This window comes from Taudactylus pleione, unplaced genomic scaffold (assembly GCF_031769625.1).
Source record: "Taudactylus pleione unplaced genomic scaffold, aTauple2 ptg000001l, whole genome shotgun sequence".
In the NCBI taxonomy this organism is placed as follows: Eukaryota; Metazoa; Chordata; class Amphibia; order Anura; family Myobatrachidae; genus Taudactylus; species Taudactylus pleione.
In genome coordinates, this window is record NW_028284404.1 from 2,674,806 (window position 1) to 2,688,069 (window position 13,264).

Below are 13,264 nucleotides of genomic sequence, written 5' to 3' on the forward strand. Positions count from 1 at the left end.
ATAGAAATTACCGTTTGGGGGTGGTGACAGGGAGGGGGGTCGACAAAATGCAGACCCGCCAGTGCATTTGAACGCCGTTGCGGGGTCATGCATATATTAGCCACTGCAATGGCCTACGCAGCCTGAGGTCTCATAGGAAGTTAGTGATCTCTGAGTAAGGTCAGAGCTTGTGCAAGTGTGCGTGAGGCTGCGATGGTACTCGATTGTACCGATGGTTTTGCAGTCTTGCTAAATATTACGGACGTGTGTAAGGTAAAGTGGGCATCCTTGTGTAGTGCTGTGATGGAATAGTGATCGCAATGGTTTAGCATAGTATCGCAGTTGAACTGCGTGCGTAATCGCAATGCATTTGCAGTTGCGATCCATAGCGAATCACTCTCTAAGTACCTGGAGCTATTCAATTATATCCTGCGGTAAGCCCCGCAGATAACGAGCGGTAATGCATAGATTCTGACTTAAGTGCCCAGAGCTATGCAATTACCTTATACAGTAAGTCCGCGGTAAGCGCCGAGGGTGAACGTAACACGGACTTCTGTTTGCACCTTCCAGAATTTCAAACAGGGATCCTCACTAAGTGCACCCTCTGCAGGCAGTAATTTAATAGCTCCAGGCTCTTAAACTGGGAGATAAAAGCCCCCGGTAAGTCCCTTAGCTAATTGAATCAAGTTGAGCAATGTAATAAATGTAATAAATAGCAATGTAAAATGTTTGCTTATTGTTGTGCTATACAGCCAAAAGTATTTAATTAATGGGACCCCGGTAATAATATATAATTTACCTGCTGAGCTGAAAACCCTTAACTGACACTGATCAGCTCCAAACTGGGTGAAAGAGTTTGTTTGTAGGTGCACTTTTATCTTAGCCCATGTTGCTGTCATGCTGTAAATTCCCAGTATTCTGCCTTCGGACAGCTGGTGGACTATTGCGCAAAGCGAAAGAGGACACAATGGCCATACTTGCCAACATTCAGCTCCCTCCTTCCGGGAGGGAGCTGAATGTCTGCGCACAGCGGGAGACGTGGCCGGGTAATTCTGTGCTTTTGGGGGCATGGCCGGGGGCGTGGCCACACGATCGCCTCACCGTGGCTCCGTCCCCTCTTCACAATACCGAAAATATAAGCATTGTGAAGCAGGGGCGGAGCCACGATGACGCGATTAAGCGTGGATCGCGTCTTCGGCCCCCTACTGCGGGAGTTTCTTGTAGTAGTCGGGGGGTGGGGGGCAGGCGGCAGCCGGGAGGCTTGCCTGTCTTTCCGGGTGTTGGAAGTGGCACCCGATATTCGGGAGGCTCCCCACCAAATCGGGAGGGTAGGCAAGCATGGGATCTCAGTTCACCACAGAGGGATTGCATGATTCCTCTCCAGCAGGCCTTCACCATTCCAGTTATTGGGCCAGCACAATATTCTTTGCAGCCTCAGGGCCTGATTCAGAGAGCCGCTCGTAAGCGGACGCTTGTTCGTTCCGAGCGATGTTTGCCCAACTGCGCATGCGTACGGATCGTAATATGCATGCACGAACCAGTCAGTGCGGCCGAAAATCGTTTGTTCGCTAAATAGCGAATGCCTGCTATTTTGAGTGACAGGAGGAGGCGTATGTGGGTGGTAACAGGGGAAGGTGCTTGAAAACGGGGAGTGGAGATCAGAACGCAGGCGTGCTTAAAGGTCAAAACGGGTGTTTTATGGGTGTGCATAATTAACACAGCAGCGTCATTGACCACATCACTGGGTTATTTTATAGTCAGAACTGCTCGCAAGATTGCGGTAGGAAAAACCAACCACAAGAATAGCGAGCAGTTCATACGCTGGTCGATGTACTCGATTAATCTAATAAATAGCGGACATGACGTAGGATGCGAGCGGCCAGGGGGCGTAGTTTTGAAAAAAACGACCGCAAGTTTTGTTCGCTCATTCAGACATAGAGGCGTGAACAGACCACAAAGAGCGAACGGTTCATTTGAATAGCCACCCCTTTTTTCAGAACGAATGACCGCAAATAGCGTCCGGCTCTGAATCAGGCCCTCAGTCCCTTGGGACAACTTCACATCTGTAAACAATAACACTACAAAAATAATGTACTAAATATATTATATAACATACTAGGGGTGAGCGGGTTCGGATTTCTGAAATCCGAACCCCCCTGAGCCCCCCCGATCCGAGGCCGATCCGAGTCAGGCTCGACTTTTCCCGCCTGACTCGGATCTGAAATCGAGGCAAAACGTCATCATCCCGCCTTCCGAGTCTCGCGGGTTTTGGATCCTATATAAGGTACCCGCGTCGGCGCCATTTTCTCACTCGGCTGTGGACAGTGAAGAGGGAGGGTGGGAATTAGGGCTGTGTAGTGTAGTGTAGTGTAGTGCTGCTGTTGTCCACTACTTCAAAGTCCACAGGGGCTGGCTGTGTTGTGCTGTGATGCTGTTGTTAATAGGGGCTGTGTCCACTATTTCAAAGTCCATAGGGGCAGGCTGGACTGTGTTGTGCAGTCAGTTCTCCATAGGGGCTGTGTCCACTCCAAAGTCCTGTGCAGTGTCCCACTCCTAAAGGGGTGCTGTAGTGTTGTCCAGGGGGTGCTCTGTCCATCAGGGGTGCTCCCCCCAAGTGCTAAAAAAATAATATATTTTCTGTGTTTGTGAATTGTGTGCGCAGTAGCCGCACGTGCATCAACAAAGTAGTGCCAAGCATGCGCCTGTGTCATAAGTAAAGGGCCGGCTGGCTTGACCGTTAAGGGTGCTGTAACCCCCGAAAGTACACTCCAGTCCAAACCAAAAAAAAAATTATTTTCTGTGTTTGTGAATTGTGTGCGCAGTAGCCGCACGTGCATCAACAAAGTAGTGCCAAGCGTGCGCCTGTGTCATAAGTAAAGGGCCGGCTGGCTTGACCGTTAAAGGGTGCTGTAACCCCCGAAAGTACACTCCAGTCCAAACCAAAAAAAAATAATTTTCTGTGTTTGTGAATTGTGTGCGCAGTAGCCGCACGTGCATCAACAAAGTAGTGCCAAGCGTGCGCCTGTGTCATAAGTAAAGGGCCGGCTGGCTTGACCGTTAAAGGGTGCTGTAACCCCCGAAAGTACACTCCAGTCCAAACCAAAAAAAAATTATTTTCTGTGTTTGTGAATTGTGTGCGCAGTAGCCGCACGTGCATCAACAAAGTAGTGCCAAGCGTGCGCCTGTGTCATAAGTAAAGGGCCGGCTGGCTTGACCGTTAAAGGGTGCTGTAACACCCGAAAGTACACTCCAGTCCAAACCAAAAAAAAATTTATTTTCTGTGTTTGTGAATTGTGTGCGCAGTAGCCGCATGTGCATCAACAAAGTAGTGCCAAGCGTGCGCCTGTGTCATAAGTAAAGGGCCGGCTGGCTTGACCGTTAAGGGTGCTGTAACCCCCGAAAGTACACTCCAGTCCAAACCAAAAAAAAATAATTTTCTGTGTTTGTGAATTGTGTGCGCAGTAGCCGCACGTGCATCAACAAAGTAGTGCCAAGCGTGCGCCTGTGACATAAGAAAAGGGCCAGCTGGCTTGACCGTTAAGGATGCTGTAACCCCCGAAAGTACACTCCAGTCCAAACCAAAAAAAAAATTATTTTCTGTGTTTGTGAATTGTGTGCGCATTAGCCGCACGTGCATCAACAAAGTAGTGCCAAGCGTGCGCCTGTGTCATAAGTAAAGGGCCGGCTGTCTTGACCGTTAAGGGTGCTGTAACCCCCGAAAGTACACTCCAGTCCAAACCAAAAAAAAATAATTTTCTGTGTTTGTGAATTGTGTGCGCAGTAGCCGCACGTACATCAACAAAGTAGTGCCAAGCGTGCGCCTGTGTCATAAGTAAAGGGCCGGCTGGCTTGACCATTAAAGGGTGCTGTAACCCCCGAAAGTACACTCCAGTCCAAACCAAAAAAAAATTATTTTCTGTGTTTGTGAATTGTGTGCGCAGTAGCTGCACGTGCATCAACAAAGTAGTGCCAAGCGTGCGCCTGTGTCATAAGTAAAGGGCCGGCTGGCTTGACCGTTAAGGGTGCTGTAACCCCCGAAAGTACACTCCAGTCCAAACCAAAAAAAATTTTATTTTCTGTGTTTGTGAATTGTGTGCACAGTAGCCGCACGAGCATCAACAAAGTAGTGCCAAGCGTGCGCCTGTGTCATAAGTAAAGGGCCGGCTGGCTTGACCGTTAAGGGTGCTGTAACCCCCGAAAGTACACTCCGGTCCAAACCACAAAAAAATAATTTTCTGTGTTTGTGAATTGTGTGCGCAGTAGCCGCACGTGCATTAACAAAGTAGTGCCAAGCGTGCGCCTGTGTCATAAGTAAAGGGCCGTCTGGCTTGACCGTTAAGGGTGCTGTAACCCCCGAAAGTACACTCCAGTCCAAACCACAAAAAAATAATTTTCTGTGTTTGTGAATTGTGTGCGCAGTAGCCGCACGTGCATCAACAAAGTAGTGCCAAGCGTGCGCCTGTGTCATAAGTAAAGGGCCGGCTGGCTTGACCATTAAAGGGTGCTGTAACCCCCGAAAGTACACTCCAGTCCAAACCAAAAAAAAATTATTTTCTGTGTTTGTGAATTGTGTGCGCAGTAGCTGCACGTGCATCAACAAAGTAGTGCCAAGCGTGCGCCTGTGTCATAAGTAAAGGGCCGGCTGGCTTGACCGTTAAGGGTGCTGTAACCCCCGAAAGTACACTCCAGTCCAAACCAAAAAAAAATTTATTTTCTGTGTTTGTGAATTGTGTGCACAGTAGCCGCACGAGCATCAACAAAGTAGTGCCAAGCGTGCGCCTGTGTCATAAGTAAAGGGCCGGCTGGCTTGACCATTAAGGGTGCTGTAACCCCCGAAAGTACACTCCGGTCCAAACCACAAAAAAATAATTTTCTGTGTTTGTGAATTGTGTGCGCAGTAGCCGCACGTGCATCAACAAAGTAGTGCCAAGCGTGCGCCTGTGTCATAAGTAAAGGGCCGTCTGGCTTGACCGTTAAGGGTGCTGTAACCCCCGAAAGTACACTCCAGTCTAAACCACGAAAAAATAATTTTCTGTGTTTGTGAATTGTGTGCGCAGTAGCCGCACGTGCATCAACAAAGTAGTGCCAAGCGTGCGCCTGTGTCATAAGTAAAGGGCCGGCTGGCTTGACCGTTAAAGGATGCTGTAACCCCCGAAAGTACACTCCAGTCCAAACCCAAAAAAATTTATTTTCTGTGTTTGTGAATTGTGTGCGCAGTAGCCGCACGTGCATCAACAAAGTAGTGCCAAGCGTGCGCCTGTGTCATAAGTAAAGGGCCGGCTGGCTTGACCGTTAAAGGGTGCTGTAACCCCCGAAAGTACACTCCAGTCCAAACCAAAAAAAAAATTATTTTCTGTGTTTGTGAATTGTGTGCGCAGTAGCCGCACGTGCATCAACAAAGTAGTGCCAAGCGTGCGCCTGTGTCATAAGTAAAGGGCCGGCTGGCTTGACCGTTAAAGGGTGCTGTAACCCCCGAAAGTACACTCCAGTCCAAACCAAAAAAAAATTATTTTCTGTGTTTGTGAATTGTGTGCGCAGTAGCCGCACGTGCATCAACAAAGTAGTGCCAAGCGTGCGCCTGTGTCATAAGTAAAGGGCCCGCTGGCTTGACCGTTAAAGGGTGCTGTAACCCCAGAAAGTACACTCCAGTCCAAACCAAAAAAAAATTATTTTCTGTGTTTGTGAATTGTGTGTGCAGTAGCCGCACGTGCATCAACAAAGTAGTGCCAAGCGTGCGCCTGTGTCATAAGTAAAGGGCCGGCTGGCTTGACCGTTAAGGGTGCTGTAACCCCTGAAAGTACACTCCAGTCCAAACCAAAAAAAAATTTATTTTCTGTGTTTGTGAATTGTGTGCGCAGTAGCCGCACGTGCATCAACAAAGTAGTGCCAAGCGTGCGCCTGTGTCATAAGTAAAGGGCCGGCTGGCTTGACCGTTAAGGGTGCTGTAACCCCCGAAAGTACACTCCAGTCCAAACCAAAAAAAAATTATTTTCTGTGTTTGTGAATTGTGTGCGCAGTAGCCGCACGTGCCTCAACAAAGTAGTGCCAAGCGTGCGCCTGTGTCATAAGTAAAGGGCCCGCTGGCTTGACCGTTAAAGGGTGCTGTAACCCCCGAAAGTACACTCCAGTCCAAACCAAAAAAAAATTATTTTCTGTGTTTGTGAATTGTGTGCGCAGTAGCCGCACGTGCATCAACAAAGTAGTGCCAAGCGTGCGCCTGTGTCATAAGTAAAGGGCCGGCTGGCTTGACCGTTAAGGGTGCTGTAACCCCCGAAAGTACACTCCAGTCCAAACCAAAAAAAAATTATTTTCTGTGTTTGTGAATTGTGTGCGCAGTAGACGCACATGCATCAACAAAGTAGTGCCAAGCGTGCGCCTGTGTCATAAGTAAAGGGCCAGCTGGCTTGACCATTAAGGGTGCTGTAACCCCCGAAAGTACACTCCAGTCCAAACCAAAAAAAAAATATTTTCTGTGTTTGTGAATTGTGTGCGCAATAGCCGCACGTGCATCAACAAAGTAGTGCCAAGCGTGCGCCTGTGTCATAAGTAAAGGGCCAGCTGGCTTGACCGTTAAAGGGTGCTGTAACCCCCGAAAGTACACTCCAGTCCAAACCAAAAAAAAATTATTTTCTGTGTTTGTGAATTGTGTGCGCAGTAGCCGCACGTGCATCAACAAAGTAGTGCCAAGCGTTCGCCTGTGTCATAAGTAAAGGGCCGGCTGGCTTGACCATAAAAGGGTGCTGTAACCCCCGAAAGTACACTCCTGTCCAAACGAAAAAATAATTATTTTCTGTGTTTGTGAATTGTGTGCACAGTAGCCGCACGTGCATCAACAAAGTAGTGCCAAGCGTGCGCCTGTGTCATAAGTAAAGGGCCGGCTGGTTTGACCGTTAAAGGGTGCTGTAACCCCCAAAGTACACTCCAGTCCAAACCAAAAAAAAAAATATTTTCTGTGTTTAGCCGCACGTATATATCAAATCGATATAACATAAATGGAGGACCAAACTTTCTCCGATAAAAATAAAATAGAGAAAGATCAAGAACCACTTCCTCCTAGTGCTGAAGCTGCTGCCACTAGTCATGACATAGACGATAACATGCCATCAACGTCGTCTGCCAAGGCCGATGCCCAATGTCATAGTAGAGGGCACATACAATCCCAAATGGCAAAGTTCAGGAAAATGACCTTGAAAAAGACATTTAAATCAGCTGAAGAGAAACGTAAACTTGCCAATATGCCATTTACGACACGGAGTGGCAAGGAACGGCTAAGGTCGATCCCTAGTATGTTCATGACTAGTGGTTCAGCTTCACATGACGATGGAAGCCCTCCTCCCACTAAAAAAATCAAAAGAGTTAAGCTGGCAAAAGCACAGCGAAGAACTGTGCTTTCTAAGAAGATATCACAAATCCCCAAGGAGAGTCCAAGTGTGGTGGTGGTTACGATGCCTGACCTTCCCAGCACTGGACGGGAAGAGGTGGCTCTTTCCACCATTTGCATGCCCCCTGCAAGTGCTAAAAGGAGCACCCACAGTCCACTTGCTGATATGCAAATTGAAGATGTCACTGTTGAAGTACAACAGGATGAGGATACTGGTGTAGCTGGCGCTGAGGAGGAAGTTGGCGAGGAGGATTCTGATGGTGATGTGGTTTGTTTAAATCAGGCTCTGGGGGAGACAGTTGTTGTCCGTGGGATGAAAAAGCCCATCACGGTCATGCCTGGGCAGAAGACCAAACATTCCACCTCTTTGGTCTGGCAATATTTCTATCCAAATCCGGACAACAACTGTCTTGCCATATGTACCATATGTAAAGGTGAAATAAGTAGGTGTAGGGACGTCATCCACCTAGGAACATCCTCCCTTATACGGCACCTGCAGCGCATTCATAAAAAGTTACTGTCAAGTTCAGAAACTTTGGCTAAGACCGTAAGCAGTCCAGGGACACCTAAATCCCGTTGTCCTGTTGTATCCAAGCGCCTGCAAACCACACCGTCAACTCCCTCCTTGTCAATTTCCTCCTTAGTCAGGATCGGAAGTAGTCCTGCAGGCCATGTCACTGGCATGACTGACTCTCCTATCCGGGATTCCTCCGGAGGATCCTGCATTGCTACGCCTACTGCTGCCGCTGCTGCTGTTGCTGGGAGTCATTCATCATCCCAGAGAGGAAGTAGGAACACCACTACTTTTACTAAACAATTGACCCTCCAACAGTCCTTAGCAAGGAGGATGAAGTACGACAGCAGTCATCCTGAAGCAAAATGTATAACTGAGGCCTTGACTGCTATGTTGGTGTTAGACGTGCATCCGGTATCCGCCATTAGTGCAGTGGGATTTAGACAATTGATGGAGGTAGTGTGTCCCCGGTTCCAAATCCCGTCTAGATTCCACTTCACTAGGCAGGCGATACCGAGACTGTACAGAAACGTCAGAAAAAGTGTCCTCAGTGTCCTGAAAAATGCCGTTGTACACAATGTCCACTTAACCACGGACATGTGGACAAGTGGAACAGGGCAGACTAAGGACTATATGACTGTGACAGCCCACTGGGTAGATGTATCACCGGTTTCAGTAAGAGGCACACCGCCGACAACCTCTTAGAGAAACTGAGGGAAATCATCGCCAAGTGGCTTACCCCACTTTGACTCTCCTGGGGATTTGTGATATCTGACAACGCCACCAATATTGTGCGGGCATTACATCTGGGCAAATTCCAGCACGTCCCATGTTTGCTCACACAATAAACTTGGTGGTGCAGAATTTTCTGAAAAGCGACAGGGGCGTGCAGGAGACGCTTTGGGTGGCCCGAAAAATTTCTGCCCACTTTCGCCATTCAGCGACTGCGTGCCGAAGACTGGAGCGCCAGCAAACACTCTTGAACCTGCCCCGCCATCACCTGAAGCAAGAGGTTGTGACGCGGTGGAACTCAACCCTCTATATGCTTCAGAGGATGGAGGAGCAGCAAAAGGCCATACAAGCCTATACATCCACCTATGACATAGGCAAAGGAGGGGGTATGCACCTGACTCAAGCGCAGTGGAGAATGATTTCCGTGTTGTGCAAGGTTCTCCAGCCCTTCGAACTTGCCACACGTGAAGTCAGTTCAGACACTGCCAGCTTGAGTCAGGTCATTCCCCTCATCAGGCTTTTGCAGAAGCAGCTGGAGAAAGTGAAGGAGGAGCTAAGATGGAGCGATTCCGCTTTTCATGTGGGACTTGTGGATGAAGCCCTTCATTCGCTTTGCCAGGATTCCAGGGTGGTCAATCTGTTGAAATCAGACCACTACATTTTGGCCACCGTGCTCGATCCTAGGTTTAAAGCCTATGTGGTGTCTCTCTTTCCGGCCGACACAAGCCTGCAGAGGTGCAAAGACCTGCTGGTGAACACACTGTCAGCTGAAGCGGAACGTGACACGTCAACGGCTCCTTCTTCATTTTCTCCGGCAACTGGGGCTGCCAGGAAAAAACTTAGGTATCCTAAGCAACTCGCTGGTGGTGATGCAGGGCAGGCAGGACCAAGTTTGGACATCTGGTCTGGACTGAAGGACCTGGCAACAATTTCTGACATGTCTACTGTCACTGAATATGATACTGTCACCATTGACAGAATGGTGGAGGATTACATCGGTGACAGCATCCAAGTAGGTATGTCAGACAGTCCATACCTGTACTGGCAGGAAAAAGAGGCAATTTGGAGGCCCCTTGTACAAAGGGCTCTAGTTTACCTGAGTTGCCCCCCCTCCAGTGTGTACTCAGAAAGAGTGTTTAGTGCAGCCGGGAACCTTGTCAGCGAAAGGCGTAGGAGGTTTCTTCCACAGAATGTGGAGATGATGTTCATCAAAATGAATTATCAGCTCTTCCAGGGAGACCAGCCTCCAGAAGGTACAGAGGGACCTGTGGTGGTGGATTCAAGTGGGGACGAGTTAATACTTTGTGAGGATGAGGATGTACACACTGAAGAGGGTGAGGAATCGGTGGATGAGGAGGATGAGGATGACATCTTGCCTCCGTAGAGCCAGTTTGTGCAGGGACACATTAATTGCCAGCTTGTTTTGTGGGGGCCCAAACGAACCAATCATTTCAGCCACAGTTGTGTGGCAGACCCTGGCGCTGAAATGATTGATTTGTTAAAGTGTGCATGTCCTGTTTATACAACATAAGGGTGGGTGGGAGGGCCCAAGGACAATTCCATCTTGCACTTCTTTTTTTTCTTTGCATTATGTACAGTTTGGGGCCTAGTTTTTCTAACTGCCATCCTGTCTGCCACTGCAGTGTCACTCCTAGATGGGTCACGTGTTTGTGCCGCCCACTCGTGTCGCTTAGCATAGTCATCCAGCTACCTCGGTGCAACCTTTTGGACATAAAAACACTATTGTGAGGTGTGAGGTGTTCAGAATAGACTGGAAATGAGTGGAAATTAAGGTTATTGAGGTTAATAATAGCATAGGAGCAGAAAAACCTAGAAATTCTGTGATTTTAGCTGTTTTTATGCTTTTTTTAAAAAAAATACAGATCCAAAACACAAAACCCAGAACCCAAAACACGGAAGGGTGGTTTTGGCAAAACCAATCCAGATCCAAAACACGAAGAAAGATCTAGATCCAAAACCAAAACACAAAACACGAAAAGTGGCCGGTGCACACCCCTATAACATATAGGGGGTCATTCAGACCCACTCGCGAGCGGCAGTACGCTCGCAAGTGGGTCGATGTTCCCCACTGCGCATGCGCACGACGGAGGGAGCTCCGTCGTGCGCATGCGCGAGACCGGAGCGTCTCATCAAAGGGGGCGTGCTGTCGATGGTGACTGACAGCACGCTCTGGTCAGAGCGTCCGGCTCTGAATCAGGGCCATAGTATGTATGTAACAGATTATTGCTGGTGTATCGCATACTTGCCAACCCTCCCTCATTGTCAGAAATAGTAGTGATCTCTCTGACTCCCTGAAGAGTCTAGCAATCTCCCTGATTGCACCTTACTCCCATTATAAATCTTTTATATATATATATATATATATATATAAAAAAACAAAAACAGATATATACATTCAAATGTGATCCTTAGTATAATTTCCCTGCATTAGTTATAAGGCACAATGATCCCAATGGCTACATGCATTTTCTGAAAAGTATCAGTGTTTTCATCAACAAGTAGATCTTACTGACTGCTTTGGGCTCGTTTACATATAGATGTAAGTCAGTTCTATGACACGCCCCCCCAGATGTAGCAGGACACGCCCACGTTACCGCCGCACTAATAGGTGTTGCTTTCACAATCTCCCTGAAATGCTTTTTTAAATGTAGGCAAGTATGGAGTATCGTCAGGTGACCTTTCAGACTATTTTATTGACTGTGTCACTATCTAATTTCGTTAATGAAACACTGCAGTTTACGTTTATGGTCGACACACCCTATAGCATTGAAAGTCTACAATGGATCAGATAACTGGCAAAAGCTGTGACAACGCGGACACTGAAGGTAGAGAGTATGGTTTCTTCAAAACAGGTTTACAAGATTAGAATGATTATATTGATTACTCTGTATCTATACTATAAGATATATCATGCTTTACGTAACATTGTACAAAGGTTTGTTTGCCGTGAATTACGTTTACTAACTCTTTGATCTTTTCTAAATTTTTTTTATCCCACTGCTCCGGCTTCAGTTCCTGCTCTGCTTTCCTGCAACTAATCTTTATTATTGCCCTTTATTATTCTGTGTTTCTTCTCGATCTTCCCTCAATCCCTTATGCCTTCACTTCTCTGATTACCCTTCCAACTTCTCTCCTCCTTTCCATGATCCCTAGATTCTACCTGACCATGTCCATACGCCTGAAGCTACTATTCTTATTTCTCTTTATGTCTGTGATACTTTTATATGTCTCTCAATTTCTCTTCCATAACTCTCCCCCACACTCCGACTGCTGTTCTGCCTCTCAGAAACTGAACTCCGTCCATGTCCTTGTTGTCTCTTCTTGGAGATCTGGCTCCTCTTTCCTTGGGCAGATCTTTAACCACCACAGTGATGTCTTTTACCTCTTCGAGCCTGGACATCCCACCTGGATGAAGCTTCAACAAGAGAGCGCGGAGCTCCTGCACTATCCTGTGAGAGATCTCCTGCGCTCGCTCTTCACCTGTGACGTCTCACCCCTCCGGCAGTATCTTCCCAATGGTGGAAAACGCGTTTCTGAGTTTCGTTTCTTTGCAGAAAGTCGGGCTCTTTGCTCCCCTCCAGCTTGCTCGGCCTTTATCCCCGCTGAAGGCTATGATCGCTACACCTGTTTCCGACGGTGTAGAAACTCATCCCTTGATAAAATGGCGGAGGCCTGTCGGACATACAGTCATGTGGTGATGAAAACCGTTCGGATCCTGGATCTTTCTGTCCTTCTTCCCCTGTTCCGAGACCCAGCCCTTGATCTGCGGATTCTTCATCTCGTGAGGGACCCTCGAGCCATTGCCTCATCTCGGAAATCTTTTACTCTCCATATTGAGGACCAGATAGTTCTTAAGAATGAAGGAAATTATACTGCAGATAATATAACAATAAGTAGAGTTATGGAAAAGATATGCAAATCCCAGGTGGCCATTAATAAACTGGGCAGAACATCTCAGACCTTGCATGGACGCTATATGGCTATACGTCATGAGGACTTGGCCAGCAAACCGATCCAAAGTCTAAAGCAAATTTGCAAGTTCTCTGGGCTTCCTCTAACTAATGAGCTGAAACGATGGATTTACAATGTCACCCACGAGGAGATTCAACAGAAAAATGGTTTCATGACGTTCTCAAAAATGTCCTCAGCAGTTAATCAAAGGTGGAGAACTGCTCTGGAGTTTGACTCAGTGATACAGATCCAACAGAGCTGTAAGCAGGCAATGGAGGTGTTTGGTTATTTGCCGGTGAGATCCAAGACACAGCAGGACAATATGGCTGTTCAATTGCTAAAGGACTAAGCAATTGGGTGGGTGGGGGGGGGGGCTGGGGCCTTGAAGAGAAATAAACGTGGAGAGAGATAAAGTACCAATTAATCAGCTTCTAACACTCAGTTTACAGGCTGTATCAGAAAAACGACAGCTAGAAGCTGATTGGTCGGTACTTTTATCTCTCTCCACTATCTCTCTCCAAGATTTGATAACTCTCCCCCATGTTGTGTATGAGGGACTTTTGTGCAGGATTGAAATGAAATAGCCAGCAAAGCAACATGGATTTCATCTAACAAGATCGTTTAGATGTACACACAAACTTTTTGTTATTTATATATTTTATTTATAGGAGCTTGGAGTATTATCA

The 13,264-nt window shown here is 47.4% G+C and overlaps 1 protein-coding gene across 1 annotated transcript; it reads left to right on the plus strand.

The window, feature by feature from the left end:
- Positions 1-11,769: 11,769 nt before the first annotated feature.
- LOC148543479 (carbohydrate sulfotransferase 6-like) lies at positions 11,770-12,927 on the plus strand. Its single transcript, XM_088460573.1, has one exon. It carries the CDS (start codon positions 11,770-11,772, stop codon positions 12,925-12,927), a length of 1,158 nt encoding a protein of 385 aa, XP_088316699.1.
- Positions 12,928-13,264: the final 337 nt, after the last annotated feature.